Source organism: Varanus komodoensis, unplaced genomic scaffold (genome assembly GCF_004798865.1).
Source record: "Varanus komodoensis strain SLA01 unplaced genomic scaffold, ASM479886v1 scaffold39, whole genome shotgun sequence".
Taxonomy (NCBI): domain Eukaryota; kingdom Metazoa; phylum Chordata; class Lepidosauria; order Squamata; family Varanidae; genus Varanus; species Varanus komodoensis.
The window spans coordinates 9,018,457-9,038,591 of record NW_025335922.1 but is presented as its reverse complement, the minus strand read 5'-3'; the positions used below and the strand labels follow the sequence as shown (position 1 = coordinate 9,038,591).

The following is a 20,135-nucleotide window of genomic DNA, read 5'->3' as shown; positions in this document are numbered from 1 at the left end:
AGCTACTGGGTAGCACCAAAGCATATGATTATAAAGTATTAGCAATACTATGCCTCCAGCAGTTAGCAACCTAAATAAACCCCTACTGAGGTATCCAATAGGCAGAAAACAAGAAACATATTGAACAGGATGTAACCTGAGAGTGACTGAAGCCTTGGCTTTCCTAGGTGGCACTTCACTGATTAGACATAATAGGACTGTCCAATTCCCTATACTTGCATCTTGGGCATTGACTAGGTCGGCTGAGCTGATGGGAAACAGAATCCAGAAAGAAGGCCAAATGTTTTTCTAACCCTGGTATGCCTTCAGGTGTACTTCAAATGAGTTATCAAGTTGCAATCCTTACAACATTTTAAGGCAAAGTGTGCAGCCTGTAGTCCTCATATAGCTCTGACTGCTCCCAGTGCAGTTCATGGAGCCTACCCAGAGATCATGGCAGGTTTATCCTGGTTATTGCTCACTAGCAAAAGGCTCTGTGGCTTAATGGTAAATGAGAAGGTCACAGTTTGAATTCACAGCATCTCCAGCCCTGAAACACTGGAGAGCTACTGCCAGTTAGTGTTGACAATACTGAGATATATATGGAACAGGGACCTGATTTGGTATATGGCTGCTTCCCATTCTGTTTCAAAATCACATAGGTATAATGCACTTTATTAGAACATAAACATAAATGAAACTGTACTCTTCTTATGTTCTTATGGTGGAAGCAAATGTCCCCTTACAGATGCTGCAGCAGCTCTTATTCTACCACTCAAGAACGAACTTTTCACTTTGTAGGGAGGAGGAAACCCAGAGATTTGGCACCATGGCACATATTCTTTGTCCACATGGGCAGGGCGCAGCTCAGTGAGAGACAGCACATGCTTTGCATACAGAAGGTCCCACGTTTGAAACCTGGCCCCCCCCAGGAAAGAATCCTGCCTGAATCTGGAGAGCCGCTGCCAAACGGTGTTGACAACAGTGAGCTCAATGGACGATGGGTCTGACTCAGTATAAGGCAACTTTCTCGGTCCTGAAATCCTTCCCTTTTCTCTGATAGTAGATGGGTGGTAAGGTGAGGGTGTCCTGACAGTGCTAGCTCTGGCAAGGGACACTCATCTCTGTGCAGGACAACTGTGTGTGTGTGTGTGCACCTACATGGCCTGCAGCCTGCTACCACGTACTGGATTCAGCTGTCAGGGCCAAAATGGCTGTGCACCCCAGCCATAAGCTGAGCATTATTTCCCGTATTGCAGGTTTGCAGCGGGTGGGGACTAAGGCTGGGAGAGAGTGGCTTGCCTAGTGCATACCTGGCAGCAACACAATCCAAACCACAGGCTTCTTGGTTCACAGCTAAGGCTCTTACCCACTGAGCTGCACTGACTGTCCAGGGCCAGGGGCAAGCCAGGCTCAGCTGTCAGCACCTTCAGGCCCTGTATGAGAGTTTCCAAGCACTCTCCGGCTGGCCTCTGCTGGAAACAGTGCAAGGCTCAGTGGATGCAGCACTGTAGTCCTTGTTCTTACTCTGGAAGCTGCCAGGTGTTTTGGCTTGGCTGACATGGTGGTGCAACACTGAAGTAAGAAAACACAATCTGACATTCCCAGTGACATTGTGCAAACATTTGGCCACTGGTGCTTTGAGTCACCCGGCCAGCCTGTTTTTCTCCTGCTCAGCCACCAATATCTCGGGGGGGGGGGGGGGTTTCCACCAAAACAGCCACCCCACCCCCTGCATGGCTCCTCAATAGCTTATCAGATCAGCCTTGAGCGTGTATCATATTCTCGTGCAGCCAAATTTCAACTGACAAGAGCTGCAGGCACAGAAGAAGACCAGAAGCGGAAAACAAATTTTGAACAGGAAGAGAAAAGATCATTAAAAGGTCATGAAGCAAAACTTGCTCCTAGAAAAATGCAGTTTGGGGAGATGTGTGGGCTGCAATTTCCACACCTTTCAGCTAATGCATGAGGAAAAGGATTGCTTGGGGCAGGGCACAGTGCCCCAGAGGCATGTGGGTCAGCCACTGCCAATCATAACATCCTGGGCTCTGCAGAGCAATGCTCTGACTCTGTCTAAGCAAGGATCCTGATTCTGAGGCCAGCTTGCAACAGGTCTGCAACACAGACCAGGCTGGGCAAAGAGCAGAATCCTGATCAGGCATGCACTTGATCAGGGGGTACAGGACACACGCGCTGGACCTAGGACTCTGCCTTTTACAGTCAATCGAGCCCAGTAGTTTACAATAATGGCAGCAGCTCTCCAAGGTCATGGAGAGGAATCTTACCCTGCTCGACTACCAAAAATCCCTTTCTTGCTATTGCTTTTAAAGAAAATCTTTTGATGCATCTTCCCCATTGGTTTCATTGTATTTGCTTTCATTATGTATGGTGTGGAAAGCTTTGCCTTTAAAGCAACTTGTAAATCAAACACAATAAATAAATGAGAAGAATGTTTGAAAGCAATTTTTAAAGCTTGAAAGAAGGCCTTTGGATGGGGAAAATTGTTTCACAAAGGCTGCCCACCCATTCCTTCTTTGTTATCCATTCTTTTGCTACCCATTTTGTTTCTGGGGTTTTTTTAATCATGTTCACCATTGTTCCTCACTGCTCCTTCCCATTCTATTTTCACACAACAGAATGTTAGAATCAGAGTGCTAGGCTTGGAGACATCATCATAACGACAGCTCAGAGTGAGGGCAATGATGCCAGCTGGAGCACGCGCAGTCAAATATTTTATCCCTTTTCACAAATACTTTCAAAACCATTGTTGCCACCCCCTTTGCCATGTTACCAACTGCAGATGCAAGGAGCTCCAGGGCCTCTACATACAAAGCCTAGTTTTGCTACTGAGACCCGGCACAACAGCAGCTTAACCCAGGTGGGGAAACAGGGGTACATGGCCTTGCCAAATTCCAACCGAGACCCCAAACTCATGTACAATATTAACAAGATATTAATGTATGTATGATTTCCTTTTCAGTAGTGAATATGCCAAGCAGTTTTTCAAGATAGCAAGTGAAAAATGAAACATTACGTTTTTTAAAAAGAAGGCTAATGGCAGTAGTAGGCCAGTCAGAGTGGTACTACGGCAGATTCTGCTCAGCTCTATGTTTGCTGCCTAACCTAGTAAAGCACATTGAGGTGGCACTAACACAGGTAGAAAAAAATGGTCAGATGTGACAACAGAGAGAAGCAGCAAGCAAGCTTTTGCATAGTTGCTTTGAGAAGGAAGTTTATCTGAACAGTGAAACCTAGCCATGATAGGCAAAAGTGAAAAATAAGTCACATTTCTTCCTCATACCACACCCACCTACCCATCCAGCAAACACACACTGGCTTTCCTTAAAAAAACAAAACATACAGATGTAAAAAACTCAAATGAAAACAAACTCCCTCTCAAAATAAAGCCAGAACACTCTCACACTTCCCTAATTTAAAAAAAGACTATTTTTAATCTTGGCAAACAATCTATAAGCAGGGGCATGATTACAGATTTAGGAAACACTACAAAAATGAAGAAACAGTACAAGCCTCATTCTTTTGTAACCTCATTCTTTCTCTCTTGTATAGTCACTCAGGAAAATAATGTTATCTGGAAAGAAGAAAAAGTGGGAGAAAACATAAATAATCATAGATTTGAACATACACAGACACAAGAAGTTCACAATCCAACAGAGGCTTCGTTTCTTCTTTCTACCTCCAGGATGGAACTAGCATGCCTATGCACAGATACACTATTGTTAAATTAAATTTATATTATGCCTGTTTATCTGCATGGAATCCAAGACAGTTTACACAATCCTCTCACCCTGCTCTACAGCAACCCGGTGAGGCAGGTTATGCTGAGAGTCAGTGACTGGCCCAAAGTCACCCAGGAGCTCCGTGGCTGAGTGGGGAAGGGCACACTCCAGCATTCTAACCATTGCACCACACTGGCTCTCTCTACTGCCCAATCTGGTTGGCAGTAACTTTCCAAGACCCAGACAGAGGGTCTTTCCCCAGAACTGAGATCATTTTTAGCTGGCAATGCCAGAAATGAAGCAGGAACCCCCTTGCAACGCAGGGCCAGCCCTGTTCTTAGGCAACGTGAAGCAGGCAACACAAGCAGGGGGAACAGTCCTGAGAAGCTGAGGACAGACCTGTAGATCTTAAGCAGCCTCTCCTGGACCCCTGAAGCCATCTTGTGATCACTACCATTGCCTGAAATACAATTCGGTTACCACAGTGGTCCATCTCTGTACACAGGAATAATGTGCAAATTTAACCTTTGTCTCAGGCAGGCTACAATGGCTTGGTCCAGTCCTGCCCACCAACCCCTCTCCCTCCTACCTAGGAAAACTTGAATGCATCTGTGAGGGACGCCTGGTTGTCATTTGGAGGCAGAGCAGCTGCCCAGCTGAAGACACGCTGTCACCTGAAGGGGAAAGTAACACAGCAGTCCCCCCACCCCTTCCATCTTGTCTCAGAAGGCAACCACTGGGAGTGTGGTCTCGTTCAACACAGGGGATGGACAGCATCTGCCTTCACACCTGAGGAACGCAGGGCAGCTTCAGGGGCACAGGCCAGGCTGCAGACTTCAGCACTTTGCCACTGTTTCCACCTGCAAACTAAGGTGGCTGCCTCACTTTACCTAGGGACAAGGCCATGTCTGAGCACTATCAGACATCCTGAAGATGAAGATCCACAACTCAAGCCTTGCTCCAGGTGCTGCTGCTTCCTGATGCTAGGCTGGCTCATATTTGTTCCTGACATTTCTATACTAGCCAAGAATCAAAGCTCTCTGGATAGTTCACCAAAATTAAAACCTCAGAACCCAACATGATAAAATGTAATGGGAAAGAGATAATGGAATAAAGATAAATTAAAATTCAGAGCGATGCAGTGTCAAGATTTAAAAATACAAAACCTATTAATAAACAAATTAATGAAGGACTGAAAAACCTGGGCAAATGGAAAAGGCTATATTTGGTGCCCCAAAGACCACAACACGGGCACAAGACATTCCTCTTTGAAGGGGTACTCCACAAGTGGGGTGCCACCACTGAAAAGCCCTTTCTCTTAGTAGCTCTTCAAAGGAGGTGGTTATCCAGAAGAAGGGCCCTGAAAGGACCCTTCTCAGTTCATAAGGTCTGAGAAGACATACATGGGAGCAGGACCATGCCCTCTCTCCCCCTCACACGTGAAGAAAGCCTCCCTTTGTAGGAAGGGGCTTTCTTCATGGAGAAACCCAGCAGGCCAGTTTTCTAAAGACTGAAGAAGCCTTCTATCTATCTATCTATCTATCTATCTATCTATCTATCTATCTATCTATCTAATTGGTATGCCGTCCCATCGCATAGCCTCGGGACGGCTTACATAAAATAAAATAAAACATAATACACATAAAATCCAGATCCACCCTGGCTGCAGATTAAAACCTATAAGCTGAAATTAAAAGTTATTAAAATATTGTTGAAATAAAAAGGTCTTAGCCTGGCACCGAAAAACAAATAACGACGGCGCTAGGCAGACCTCTCTGGGGAGCGCATTCCATAGGCGGGGCACCACCAGAGAAAGCCCTCCTCCAGGTACTTTGCCTCCTAATGTCTTTCACGGAGGGTTCCTGGAGGAGGGCCTCTGATGCCGATCTCAGGGGGCGGGAGGGCAAATATGGAAGAAGGTGTTCCTTTAGGTATCCAGGTCCCAAGACATTAAGGGCTTTATAGGTAATAACCAGCACCTTGAATTGAGCCCGGACTTCGATGGGAAGCCAGTGAAGCTGGTAGAGGACTGGGGTTATATGAGAATAACGCCCAGTCCCCATCAGCAACCTGGCTGCTCTGTTTTGCACCATCTGAAGTATCCGGACTGTCTTCAAGGGCAGCCCCATGTAGAGCGTGTTGCAGAAATCCAACCAGGAAGTAACCAATGCATGTGTCACTGTCACTAGGCAATCGTCCTCCAGGTAGGAACGCAGCTGATGGATCAACCAAAGCTGAAGAAAGTGCTCCTCACCACCGCAGTCACCTGAGTCTCCAGGGACAGCTCTGGGTCGAGGAGCACTCCCAAGCTGCGGACCCTGTCCTTCAGAGGGACAGCAACCCCATTCAGGGCAAGGTCCAAGTCACCTACCCAGAAGCTCGAACCACCCACCAAAAGGACCTCCGTCTTGTCCGGATTGAGTTTCAGTTTATTGGCCCTCATCCAGCCCATTACCTCAGCCAGGCACTGGTTCAGTACAGCCACTGCCTCACCTGGATCGGTTGAAAACCGATCTAAAACCAGATCTAAAAAGGTTCTTTGTCCTGCCAGGTCAAGATGAATGTGTGCATGGGGGTATCTCTATTCTGAGAACTTGCAATTAACCGTATTTCCCATCACTGGGTTTTATGGTGACTTCCCTTGTTCTCTTAAATGATATTATGGCTTCATGTTGAGAGCTGCCCAGAAGGTGCTGTCAGAGCGCAAGATGGGCTATAAGTCTAAACTAAAAAAACCCGCAGGATGCATGCCAAAATATCTGAAATCAACAGACTGAGCTCTGCTTAGCTCTGCATGGGATCAGGCTATTAGCCCTGTGTCTGCAACCGGTAACTATCCATTTCCCCTTCACTTCTGACTCTGATGTGGTTGGCTCCACATCAGAGAATGGGACTGGAATATTTATTGTTCATATCGACAGCAATGTTATTAACATCATCTATTTCTGGCTGTGCTAACTTAAACACAAGCATGATTCTCTGTTGCTCTCGGTCTCCCCAGGGAGAGATATGTTCCCCTTGTGGCTGGAGACAGCAGTAACTGAGAGCTTTTATCTTTTCAAAGACAGGGAAAAGGTTGCAGGAAAACCATTTGCCTCATAATATTCTGACCCTTTTACACTGAAGCTTAAGGCTTCTGAGAATGGCCCACTGGGGTGCATGGATGTTATCGCACAGGCTTACTTCACGCGTGGGGGGAGAGGGCAGGGTCCTGCTCCCATATAAACCTTTTCAGATCTCAAGATCCTTTTCAGGGGGCTTCTTTTGGGTGACCCCACCATGAGGTGAAGTAGGGGGCTACTAAGGGAAAGGGCTTTTCAGTGGCAGCACCCCACTTCTGCAATGCCCTCTTCAGAGAGGAGTGGCTTGCACCTGTGTTGTGGTCTTTGGGGTACCAGGTAGAGTCTTTTCTATTTGTCCAGGTGTTTCAGTCCATTTTTTTGTTAATGGGCTTTGCATTTTTTAAACTTGACACTGCATCTCTCTGGCTTTTAATTTGTCTTTATCCCATTATACCTTTTATATTGCATTTTATCCTGTTGAATTTTAAGATTTTCGTTTTGGCAGATACAGAAAGTTGGAGAAAAACCTGCAGTCTGTGGTACATCCAGATGGGCAAGTACTTCCTGCTAAATTCTTGAAATGGAACTTTCAGGCAAGGCGTTCCGATTGCAAAAAGAGAAATATCCTGATCGCACTCTGCTGGTGGACGGAAAGGATGCAAATGTTTACCAGCTACAATCTACCAGCATAAATTAGGATAGTCATCCTTAGCCTGGTCCCCCAGCTGGACTCCAGTGCCCACCACCATCAGCAGACAAGGCCATTCCCACTGGGGATGATGGGCACTGTAGGCCAACACATTGGGATTGGCACCAGATTCTGGGGAATCAGCCTTTGCAAGCCTCCCATTCTGTTCTCTTTGTGAACAGCTCCCAGCAGCAACACCCCGTGGCACAGGCTAAAAGCTGAAGGGATTTACACAGCTCTATTTAAACCCAGTGTGTGGTCAGGGGGAGGAAGAGGGAACAGGCACCTGGTTAGGGGCACATCCCTTTCCCCCACACTCAGCCACCTGTGGCATCGAAAAGCTGCTACCTGCAATGACTGTTGTGGCTTGCCTCTTCACATTATTTTTATCTAAGTATTCGCCATAGTCGATCTTCCCTTCCACGTAGATCCGAGAGCTGCCGGGAGTCAAGCACAGACAACGGACAGATTAATGGCAACATCCAGTTTTAATTCTCATCTTACTGCCTTCTAATTAAATCAGGGCTTTAAGTGCTGCCATTAACAGATGCTGCTCATTGCTTCAGTCGTGAAATCGGAGAAGGACAGAGGGAAAGGAAGGTTTTGAAAGACTACGGGGAAGGCTGACATAAGAGGATGCCAAGAACTTGCCTGCTGCAGACTCTGCCCAACAGTCCGCCTGCTCCAGGATTCTCTACACTGATGGACAACCACCCTCCAGGGATTTAGGCAGGAGCTTTTCCAGCCCTGCCTGGGGATGCCACGACTGAGCCTGGGAACTTCTGCATCCAAAGCAGGCTCTCTTCCCACTGGGCCATGGTCCTGCCTTCCAGCTATCTGATCGAGGCAGGCTACCAAAGTTAATGCTGCTGGGCAGCAAGAACTTGGTGACTCAAAGCTGCAGGCAGGCTGGCACTGGCGGCCTGCATGGCCACACACTGGCAAATTTAGATTCCAATCACAAGATGCAGCAAAATGCATGAGGAAAGAGCCCAAAGTGTGCAAGGAGCTTAACTACCATTTGGCATTCATAGAGCTAATAGTTCCTCAATGGGGTGCCCTCCAGGTGTGCAGTCCAACACAGGCTGAAGAGGCCAGATAGGGGAGACAGATCTGCCTCTTTACAACTCAGGTCTCCAATATAGTGCCCTCCAGGTAATTTGTATCCCTTGGAGACCTCCTGGCATGCATATGGCATGCATAAGGTCCTTCCACTTTGGAATTTGACTTTAAGATTTTTTAAATTATTGTTATGAAATTCTGAGGCTTGCTACATTGCAAACCAAACTGCTGCCTCCAGCACCATTTATTTGGCTTCAGGAGGAGGAGTTTGGGTTCTAGAGTCCAGCTTCCGCCTCTGGCTTGTACTTATTTCTTTAAATCTCACCAGTTTGCCTTCAGGACAATGAATGTTACATGACCAGCCATGCCACCACTACAATCAGTTTATGAATGGGCAAGGCTTGGGGACAGGTTAATTTTCATTTCACCAGTTTTTCTTCTGGGAAATGAATAGCCACACCTGCTATGACAACCATTTTATAAATGAATAAGCCTTCAGTTCATGGCAGGCCTTTTGTGGGAGTGCCCACAATACTCTCAATATTCCAGATATGCCCAGCGACCCAAAAAGGGTGATGATCCTTGCTTTATAATATTAAAAACACTGGGCAGATTTTATCTCAGCCCCTGCGACAACAGCCTTGCAAACTCAGTAAGCATTTATATCTACCTCTCACCTGATACATACACAAATTGAAGACTGGCAGCTGGTATGGAGACCAGTTTGCTTGAGAGTAAGCAGAGAGCTCATGGAGAGGGCGGATTTTGAACCAGAGGCTACATGGCTTACAGCTCAGATGCTAGCCCAGATCTCAGCACCAGATCTTCTGTCCTTCCTCACACCTGAGAAAATCCTCTATGCTTTGAGGAGCAGTGCCCATTTCATGTTTGGCAAGCACTGTCTGACCGAAACGAGCAAGGTCACTAACCTGGTCCCTTAAACAGCAGTAGGCCAAAGGATATGCCCTGGGTTCCTACAGAAACACAGAAAGCCTTGTTCTGGTAGTGGATTTCTTTTCCCTACTGCAAGCCTGCCTTGGCCCTGCCTTACCACCATCCCAGGCAAGTCTTCTGAAAAGAGGACAAGGCATCAACGGGCAGCTGTCATGGACTCTTCCCTTCTGAGAAAGTGGCTATGAGGAAGCCTCTTTTCGGATGCTCTACACTGCCCAGGAGCAGAAGTGCCGAGCCTCTTTCAGCCTGCGGGCCGAATCCCGTTCTAGAGGCCCTCTTAGGATCTGCACTCGAGCATGGGTGGGCCTCAGGCAAAGGAGTGGGACCACAATACCGGTGCCTTTGAATGCACTGCTTTTACTCCTGCTACTGAAGCCTTAGGAGAGGCATTTTAACTTTTTAGAACTGGGCAAATGATTGCTAACCAGGTAAGAGGGAGTGTGGCTGAAAAAGTCTGGAGGGCTGGATTGGGACCCCAGGAGAGCAAGATTTGTCCAGCAGGCCCAAAATTTCTCTGCAGTCACTGAAGTAAATGGACAAGGCCTCATCCACACTAGAGAACCATACATGTTATTCAACAAAATAATTCTCCGTTTTGGTCTTCCTACATTTTGGCAGCTAATCTGGGTTTGCCTAGAGATCAGCTTATCCTCTGCAATGTTGGGCTCTCAGGTGAGTGCAGCAGTCCCAAGTACCTGGGGAGACTCGGGAGAGAACCTTCTTGCTTATCAACCTGCCTGGTCACTGAGGTCACTGCAGGACATTCTTGCAGGGGTCCCACATGGGCCCATGGCATGACTGGAGTCCACTGGAAGAGCCTTCAGTGAAGCATCCCCATTTCTATGAAATTCTCTAACTTTGGAGATCAGGCAGGCATCAAAACTCACTGTTCTGGGCACCTAGTAAAGACCACTGTATTCCAGGGAGCCTTTCTTTATCCCCTTTATCAGTGGTGGCAAACCTATGGCATGCGTCCCACAGCGGGCATGCGGAACCCTCTCTGTCAGCATATGAGCCAAGTCGCCCCAGCATCGCCCCAGCAGCTGAAAATGGGAAAATGGGACAGAGGGGCCATGAGCATGCTTGGAAAGAAGTAGCAGCCCCAGGCAATGATGTCACGACCCCCAACTCATTAACTGCGACTCGTCTGAGCTTTCGCATGGCCAGTCTGTGCACTGCATTATTTTTTATATATTTTTATATATATATGGGCACATGCGCGCTTGGATCAGCTGTGAGTTGTTTTTTCCTAATTTAAAACCGCAGTTTTCAGGTTTTATTGTAGTGCTGGCAATTTATGATAAATAAGTAGGTTTTGGGTTGCGGTTTGGGCATTTGGTCTCCCCATCATAGGGTTAGAAAAACAAGGGGTATGATTTTAATGGTTGCATTGTATTTAGAATGGGCACAAATGCTGAGCTGTGCAGAAAAAGCTAATCAAGGAAGGTGTTTTCAAAATCGCCCTCTTTTCCATGGAACTTTACCCCTATATTAGGGTTAGGGGAATGCACCAAGGTAGGGTCAGGCAAGTGGTGGCGAACCCATGGCACGCGTGCCACAGCAGGCATGCAGAGCCCTCTCTGTCAGCATGCGAGCCAAGTCACCCCAGCATTGCCCCAGCAGCCGAACATCAGATAAGAGCGCACAGAGGGGCCATGCGTATACTTGGAAAGGAGTAGCGGCGCTAGGCAATGACGTAATGAGCCATGACTCATTAGCTGCGACTCGTCCAAGCTTTCACATGGCTGGTCAGTACGCTGCCAAGGATATATATTTATTTGCTTGGACTGACTGTGAGTTGTTTTTTTCTAAACTAAAACCTCAGTTTTCAGGTTTTATTATAGTGTTGGCACTTTGCGATAAATAAGTGGGTTTGAGGTTCCAGTTTGGGCACTTGGTCTCTAATAGGTTTGCCATCACTGCCCGTTATGTTTCTAATGGCTTGTTTTTATTATTTATGCCTTGCTATGATTCTGAATTGTTTTATTATTTCATTGGTATTAACTTTATGCCTGAATGGGGAGCATTATACATATACAGTTAATAAATGTGTGGGAAACTGGTATTTGACATTGCCTTGGAAAATCAGGAATGCTAACGACAAGGTCTTGCTTGTGCGAAGTGCCTGGTGCAATGAACAAATTCTGTCCCCTGGCCTGCTGCAGTCCAACTCCACGAGAGGTTGTTGAGGCCCCATCAGTGAGGGTGTTCAAAGATAGGCTGGACATGCGCATGGTGGGCATGTTGTGAGCGGAGCTGGCTGGAGCCGGGGGTCAGACTAGATGGCCCGGGAGACCCCTTCTGACTTGCTCTGTTCCTATGTTTCAACTCACCCTTTCCTCACGTACTGATAAGCCACATCTCTCAGCCCCGGCCTGAACACTGAGATCCTGTGCCATGTCGTCTTCTGCGTGATATCGCCTGATGCAAACAGAACAGGGAGCACACATTTTCATTCACTCCCCTTATGCTTATGGCAATGGCACCCCCACCCCCCGCCACACACACTCACTTCCTTGGAGCACTTCGCTGTCTCCCGAGCGCCACATCTCGTTAGTTGCAAGGCTGAAAATGGTGACTGGGTTTTTCCCTTCCGCTTGCCTCATGACAGGATCCTGCCCTACACGGCCAAGCAGGTGGATCCGATTCAATGCTGTGAAAAACAAGAGGAAAATACGAATTTTAAAAGAACCAGGGAAATGAAGCACTGGTGAGAAATGAGTTAGAAGCCAACATGGAGATCAGCAGGGGAAGGGGACCAGAGGGCCAAATCCAGTTTGGAGGAAGCCTTGTGGACTGTGGTAGCTGAGGCCAAGAGCAGAGGGAGTAGAGGTAAAAATCTAGAAATGTAAAAATACCGGCTTATTTCAGCTTAAAGCACTTGCTGCCAGTCACTAAACCTTAGGGTGCATTTCAACCATTTAGAATGAGAGAGAAACAGCACAAAAGCTGAGAAACTACCAAACAATCAATGGGCCAAGAAGAGAAGAGACCAGGTGAAGTGAAGGAGAGCCACAGGGGCCAATTGAGAACCTCTGGTGAGCTACACTCTTGCCTCACCATAACAGAAGGAAATCTCTTCCTGTCTCTTTTTGGATTTGTCCTGAAACTAAGGAGTCCCCTTTGCTTTGGGCAAGAACATAAGGAAGGAAGATACAAGTCTCTCTACAACCCTCTTTTCTGGCTGCCGGATTTCCGACTTGCACCTCTTCATCCCCCAAATGTTGAAGCATCACTTTCAATTTTTTAGAAAAATGGGATACCTACAAGGTATCTATCCAGTGTACATGGGGAAAGGGTACAGTCATGGGAAGGGATGCATGGCCTTGTAGGGCACTCTGGAAGGTTAGATTAGGAGGCCTGCTGGGCTGGATTTGGCTCCCAGGACTGATGGCACCCACTCCAGATCAAAGGTTGCCCTTGGAAGCCACAGATCCTATTCTCAAGAAAAGTTACTTACATCTTTCAAGTACGCTGGGCATTGTTGTCTCAGACTCATACCTCACAAACTGGCGCCATATCTAAGGAGAGAAGATGAAGGGCCAAAACAGTCAGAGAGAGTTTGCCTGCCTGCACAGAGAGGCCAAATGCTGGAAGGCAGTGCCTCCTTCCCCATGGAACCAGGCAGTCCTGGCTCTTCCACCCCACAAACACAAAATCCCAACCACTAGCTAGTTTCCCAGTTTCTGTGCCTCTTTTTGTCCATTCAAAAGCTTGAAATGTCTCTGTCAAGGCCAAGTTTCTGGCAGCAAGAGCTTTAAAAGATGGCTGCTTTTTTGGTATTCTGGCCCCTTCTCCAGGCCTTTGCTCCCATCCACCACTGCAACATGGCTTCCAAGAGCTTCTCTGAAATAGAATGGCTCTTGGGCTGACGTAGGATCTGTAATTTGTACAGTGCAATACCCTTCCATCAGAAGCTGCCCCATCAGAATAGGGGAAGATATTAAAGAAGCAAATCTGGTGCCTCCCTCAGCTCCCACCAGCTTGAACCAGACATGGGTAATGATCAGGCATTCTGGGAGCTGTGGTCCAAAACATCTGGAGGAGGCTGGTTCAAATGTTTCTGTAGCTGGGTGTTTGCAGCCACATTTTAGCTGATCTAATTGCCATGGCCCATCTCCATGCATGATTTAATGCGAGCAAGGAAGGTTCAAGAAAGAAAGGCTCAGCTCCAACAAGGATTCTCAGAATTCAGGGAAGTGATCCTCTGAATGGACAGTGAACCAGACAGGGAAGGAGAGACTTTATGGCATCACTGCTTACAGGCCATGTGAGAGAGGACGGTGCAAAGCACTTCCTCCGGGGTTCCATCAGCTTGCACATTAAAGAGTTTTGACAGCAGCTAGGCCCCTGCCACTTCCCAAGGGCATAACAAGAGAGCAACCAGCTGCCTTTGCTAATAACTATGGTGGCTGCCTTAATGATGGAAGGATCACCCCATGGAGGCCTGCCTGGCACCAACCCTGCCTCCTTTTGCCAGGTTAAGCCTGCCCTCTTAAGGCACTGAATGGCATATGATGGGGCACTCTTATCAGCTGTCTTTTAAACACCTCTAGTATTGTTACTGAAATTGCTTTGAGCTGCTTACATTGCTTTAATTTTGCACATGGGCACTCTATCTGGTTTTTTATCATTCATAGTCTATCATTTTGTGAATTACTGTGAACCAGGCAAAGAGCTTCAGCTTTTGATCAGTACAGAAATGCAATTAATAACAAATGTCAAGAAATCAGGCCAAACCTACTTTTCCCATTAAATGCAGATCAAGGCAGGGAAGGCTGCATGCTTTCTGCATGTCCCCAACCTTTGGTTCAGACGAGGACTTCTTTGCTGACCCACACCCACAATCCTCTCCCCTTCCCACATTCCTCTGGGCCATTCCCTTGCCCACCTCCTTTCCCAGGGTTCCCTGCTTCCACTAGTCAGCTGACTTCTCAGGTCCTTGCCGTTCCAGGACCCTGTCCCCTCTGGGGGAACTTAAGCATCCCTGCCTCTTCCTTTGCTTAGAGAGAAGCTGAGGAAGCTAGAGGGATGTAGGGCTTGAAGCTGGATCAGTGCTGAAGAGGTGGCAGCCTCACAAGCAGAAACCAAATATCTTTTGGTCCTACTATTCCCAAGAACCTGGAAATGCTATAATAAGCCCAACACATTCAAAAAAGGCATTTGCTCAGGGGCCATTTGTCTCTCGCAATGTATATCTTGAAAAATGTTACTGATATATCCTCTGAGAGTATAGTCTGAAAAACGTGCTTGGCTAAGAAAGGCAATCTCTTTCCAGAACAAAACAGACCTACAAAGGCATGTTCAGACACTTGGGAATAACTTCTATCTTGTTTTTGACTGAATTCGTCCCTTTTCCTCTCATTTGTTCTCCCCCTGCACATATATATTTTAGAACAGACTTCAAGCTTTCAGAAATCTACCACGCTGCTTGATGGTTGTTTTTTCCTAGAACCCTGAAGGCAAAGTGCAAAATGATGGTCAATTGCCTACTGCACACCCCAATGTGTTGGGATGTGCTGATGTATGAATACAAATTCACATCACAGAGACAGAGATCACAAACACTAGTAATCCAATTTAGAGAATGCCTTTTTGTTATTGCTATCCCTGAGCAACTGAAAATTAGACATACAGTGGTACCTTGGCTCACTAACTTAATCCGTTCTAGGACTCTGGTCATGACCCAAACTGGTTGTGAGCCAAGTTAAATTTCCCCATAAGGTTCAATGTAAATAAGGTTAATCTGTTCTGTAATTATTTTTTTTAATCAGAAAAATGTAAAGCAAAGTGACAAAGAACAACAAAGATTGTGGCTATCTCCCCATCCCCCCAGCACGATTGTGATCATGTTCCTCATCCCTGCACACGCCCGTCATCCCAGCGCACGGGGGGAGAGACGGGCGCGAACGCAGGCGTGCTTCGGGGGGGGGGGGGTGAGACAGGCACAATCATGCTGCGGGGGGGAGATGTCCGAGATCGCGGTTGCGCTCCTGCAGGAAAGACGGGTGCAATCATGGGCGTGCTCGTGCAGGAAAGATGGGTGCGATCTCAGCCATCTCCACGCCCCCCCCCCCCAGCATGATCGCGGCCTTCTCCCCACTCAGGGGGATGGGGAGATAACAGCAATCGTGGTCCCCACCCAATGCAGAGTTCACGACCTGAGTCAACATTTTTATGAAATTTTTGTTCGCAACCCAAGTTGGTCATGAACTGAGGCGTTCGTGAGCCGAGGTACCACTGCATAGGGTAAATTGGTAGCTCCCAATCTTCTTTCTGCCCACTGCTGTTTTAATGTGTCCAAGTGGGAAGAATGCTGAAATTAGGGCAGAGAGGACAGAAATTAACAGGAACAATTTAGGAACAAGACAGGAAAGTACAGTTTGGCTGCAAAATGTCATGATGACTGAAGTACTTTTGTTACTTCATTCTATGGAACATATATTCATTTCCAGTCAAATATTCTGTGAGTGGATCCCCAAGTAGATGAATCTATCATTTTTGTTCTTGTATTAGATTAAAGTGTGACTTTGTTTTGAGAATCATTTTATAAGCTACTTCAGATAGACAGCTGCAGCCTGAAATGGGATATAAACATTCTGAATAAATTAGTCGATGTTCTGGATTAAGACTGCCATTTTTAAGGACATTTTAAAAAGAACTTTTTCTTTCACCTAGCCTGTATACTTTTTAAAAAATAGCCGGAAGGTACACATCTCTACATAATTACTTAAGAGGCAAAGCAAATAATGAGATATGCCTTCCCCAGCATGAAAAAGTGCCACCTGTTGATTTCCACCTGCCAGGCAGCTGAGTTAAAAGACACAGAGCTTTTTAGTACTGAGAGCCAGTGTTAATGTACTAGTCAGACTGCTAGACTGGGACATGGGAGATCTGAGTTCTAGTCCCCACTTGGCCACAAAGCACACTGAATGATTTTGGGCCAGTCACTCACTCTCAGCTTAGCCTACCTCCCAGGACTGTTGTGAGGACAGGACTGAGAGAAACAGAAGTACATAACCTGCCTTGAACTTCTTGGAAGGAAAAGGGCTGGATAGAAATATTAATTTAAAAGGAGCACCCCTAGGTTTATCAAACAAGAAACAGACTCTATGATACTGAAGGGTCTTCTATAGTTAGAACTTGAAATCAACCACTATTTTCATTCTCTTCTTTGCCAGTTCCTTTTTCCAAATCTGTTCTCTATCTCCCCCTATTCTTGACCCCAAACTTCATTACAGTAAACCACTCTGGATTTTTTTATACATACATGTCTCCTTGCCCAACCTTGTGCTCTCCAGATCTGTTCAACTACAGCTCCCATCATTCCTCATCCACCAGGGCCTGTGCTGGCTAGTGTTGATCCAAGTTGCACATCTGGAGAGCACTGGGTTTCGGAAGGCTATGGAAAGCCCTTTAGCACGAACATGTACTCATAAGCAACTTCAATTCCTCATCCTTGTTTCTGCAGTAATACACATCTCCAGCTTCAACAGAATCTACCTCTTATAGAACTGTAGCACAAAGAGTGTTACCTGCTGTAGAGGCTTATGAAAAATTCTGGCCATTTCCTTTAATTCTAATTAGGCTGCTTTTCCAGTTGCTCTGAAAGAGAAAAGACATTTATTAAAATAGTCAGGCATTATCAGCTGTCAGGTGGCATCTGACTTTCATTTCTGCTTCTCATGCCACATGATAGAACATTGGAAATAAAAACAAAGCCAAGTGAGAAAGGGGGGGAAAAGAAGCCAAAAGGGGAAACAGTGGCTAGAGACACTGCAACTATCCAGAAACATTACATCAAAGAGGCCTCTTTTGCACAAAGCAATAAGCCAAACCCTTCAGAATCATAGCTTACTGCTTAACACCAAGAATATCAGAAATGTGATACAAATTAAGCTGTGCTCTTTTTCCCATGAGTGTTAGGACAGACATAGTAGCACATTCACAGAAAAAATAAGCTAGAATTTCAGATAATCCTGGCTCATTTTGCCAGCAAGAAAAAGTTTAGAGTTGCATCCAAACCCAAATCCTTACTTGCTGTTCTCAAACAAGGCAGGAATTGTAAGCCAATGCCAAACTGGGCTTCATGTAAGAGCATCAGACCAGACTCAGATGTAACATTACTTTTTTTTTCTTCCAAGTTAAGTTTCTGGTTAATGAAGTTGCTCCTGTTGGTGAGAAGATGATTGGGCAGTCTATACCAACAGGGTCACTTACAAACAAACCGGGATTCTCTGGGGTTTGGGCTTATCACTTTGTGGGAATGCATCTGCTGCTTCTACCACAACATATATGGAAGTAAGAATTTAGGATGAATCCTATTTGTGACATATCCTTTGGGTCCTTACCCTGCTCTTTGCCCAGCCATCTCCAGGGATAGCTTAGTTGGGATCTGCTTGCTCCAGTATTACTACCAAGATGAAATCTACCCTAAAACTATTAGTTGCCATAATCAATTACTGAATTAAAAGAGCAATGGGCCTTTTTAGGTATTCAGAGAAGGAAAGATCTAGCTGGAGGGTAAAGTCACTCCTCTGCCAGTCACATGTCTCCACTGCCAGCTCCTTAGTGAGCTGGCATGCCACTGCAGAGCAGCTCAACCAAGAAAGCCAAAGCAATAAAAATGGGGTGATGAGCTTTCAGAATCTACCCAGATCAGAACCCAGCAGACCCCTAAAACATGAAATTTGTTAACAGAATAAGACATTGCAGCCAATTCAATGGACAAATAAAGGGCCCATTTAAATACCTAAGGCTTCCATACTTGCCCAGGCTGACCTGGGAAATTGCATTAATTTTAATAGGTCTGCTCTAAGTAAGACGTAGAGCAGCTACAATTCTATGTCCATTTTACATTGCCACATTTAAGTCAGGAATCAACAACCTCTCTGTATCCTTCCTGCAGATGAACAACAAGGACATCATACAGAGGAAGGAAATCTATAGACTAACTAACCAAAGTGAAGTGTCCTTTTCAGCACAGATATCTGCCAAGCGGTACCTAGGGTCAGGGCAAAATGAGCCAAAGCTTTGTCATAAAATGGCTGCTGAAAACCCTAAGAACAGGGTTTAGATTTAAGATGGGATTTCCCTAGGAATCCATGTGGCAAGTAATATTATTGGTAGTAATACTGGAAGTGCACCTTTGAAATGTTAATTGCTTGCCAGTCCTCTGGAGGTACACTCTTAAGAGATGCTAATGGTTTACTTGTCCTGAAGATTCTCTTCTTTTATATTGTACTCAATCCTATTATTTTATTCTAATGTACTTCTAACAAGCTGTGTCATCCTTCACCCACCCCGCAAACTGTTTGTAACTGGTATAAATGCTGGTATAAACTCCATTTCCAGTTCCTTCGGGGACTGCCTATATGCATGTATACAATAAATGTTCTTTTGATTGTACATCCCCAGATAACTTCTTTGGGTAAGCCCCCCCCTCCTCCACACAGGTCTAGACATTACACACGTGAAGGTGCTAGTACGTGGAAGCCCCAAGTGATCGAGGCTCTAACAGCAACAGGACTACAGCACTCATGCCTGGGGACCGAAAAGCAGAGCCCACAATTACATATACAAGACACACGTGAAAAGAGCTGGAGATTATCTTCTTACAGAAACTTGCAACAAATACCAAGCTCTGCTGAAGAATGCTGGAAAGGACTCAAAGGCCAACCATTCTTGCAACATATGGTGTTGGGGTTTGGGGGTGGGGGGGAGGCAGGGAGAGAGAAAGAAAGGCAGGCTATTATTTCCAAATAGGGAATAAAGTCCTTGGGGCTCCTTTGGAATCAGTGCAAGCAGAAAGAAGGCCGCTGGGGAAGAAAGATGCAGGTGGCTGCGCAAAGCATGACTCAGCGCACTAGAAAGCTTTTCCTTTACTGCTCATCTCTGCCAACGAGCCTTACCTGGGAACCAGCTTTGGTCACTTCCCCACGTGGACGCGATCACATACGCAGGAAAAGATGCGAAACACACATGGCCGCCCTCCCCACCAACTCTTCCGGTCTGGCTTCAACCCGCTTTCCCTCGCTTACCTTCAAGCGGAAGAACTACCAAGGGCGGGTGAATTCCACCATAGAGAGATCCGGGCAGAGTGGCGCCAGTCCTTTCCCATGCGCAACCGGAAGTTGGGACCTTTCCCCCTTCCCGGTATTTCCCGACTCGGCTGACCATAGACCTTTCATGCAGACTGGGAGAACTGCCGTTTTCCTTTCCCAGCGAAAGTTTTCAAGTCTTGCTCCTTATCCTGGGGACGGAAAAGCGGTGCCCCTAGCGAACAACGCGAGAAACCTCGGATTGGTGTGATGGCGTAAGAGCGCGTCCCCGTCAAAAATAAAGTCCCTGCTCTTTTTCGTCTGGGCATTGTCTTGAGGGAGGTTTGTTTGTTTTTTAAGTACATATAAAGTACTCGGAGCTCTTCGAAATGTGCCGGCTGGGAAACGCTGAAAGTTGTAGGACTTCTGCCTTATCTCTGCAGAGGATCGCGCCGCGCAAAGTGGCCGCAAAGAAAGTGAAGTGTGGCAATGGCACCAACGCTACAATTTTGAGGGCGAGACTACCGCGTGCAATTGCGCGCTGCGTTCCGTGACGAAATTCGGCCTGTTCTACCTTTGACACCGGATCCGAGCTCCACCGGCGGTGGCA

The 20,135-nt window shown here is 46.5% G+C and overlaps 1 protein-coding gene across 3 annotated transcripts; it reads right to left on the bottom strand.

Moving 5' to 3' along the window:
• Positions 1-3,408: 3,408 nt before the first annotated feature.
• On the bottom strand, positions 3,409-19,546 carry SSBP1 (single stranded DNA binding protein 1). Of its 3 annotated transcripts, XM_044441176.1 has the most exons (9): positions 19,397-19,546; positions 17,021-17,090; positions 12,946-13,006; positions 11,998-12,138; positions 11,819-11,906; positions 7,818-7,906; positions 7,309-7,421; positions 4,119-4,179; positions 3,409-3,571 (listed from the first exon to the last, which is right to left on the bottom strand). In XM_044441176.1, exons 2-9 carry the CDS (start codon positions 17,051-17,053, stop codon positions 3,528-3,530), a joined length of 630 nt encoding a protein of 209 aa, XP_044297111.1. In that variant the 5' UTR covers positions 17,054-17,090; positions 19,397-19,546; the 3' UTR covers positions 3,409-3,527. The 3 variants fall into 3 exon arrangements, with proteins under 3 accessions (XP_044297111.1, XP_044297112.1, XP_044297113.1); XM_044441177.1 differs by lacking the exons at positions 4,119-4,179; positions 7,309-7,421 and having other exon boundaries at positions 11,819-11,910; positions 11,996-12,138; XM_044441178.1 differs by lacking the exons at positions 4,119-4,179; positions 7,309-7,421.
• Positions 19,547-20,135: the final 589 nt, after the last annotated feature.

Excerpts from the sequence above, each read along its gene's own strand:
- SSBP1 (XM_044441176.1), bottom strand. The coding sequence starts at position 17,053 with ATGGCCAGAATTTTTCATAAGCCTCTACAGCAG. Across the intron at positions 13,007-17,020 it reads TTCATAAGCCTCTACAGCAG|ATATGGCGCCAGTTTGTGAG; the intron begins GTAACACTCTTT and ends TTCTCTCCTTAG. Across the intron at positions 4,180-7,308 it reads GGATGTACCACAGACTGCAG|GCAATGGTAGTGATCACAAG; the intron begins GTTTTTCTCCAA and ends ATTGTATTTCAG.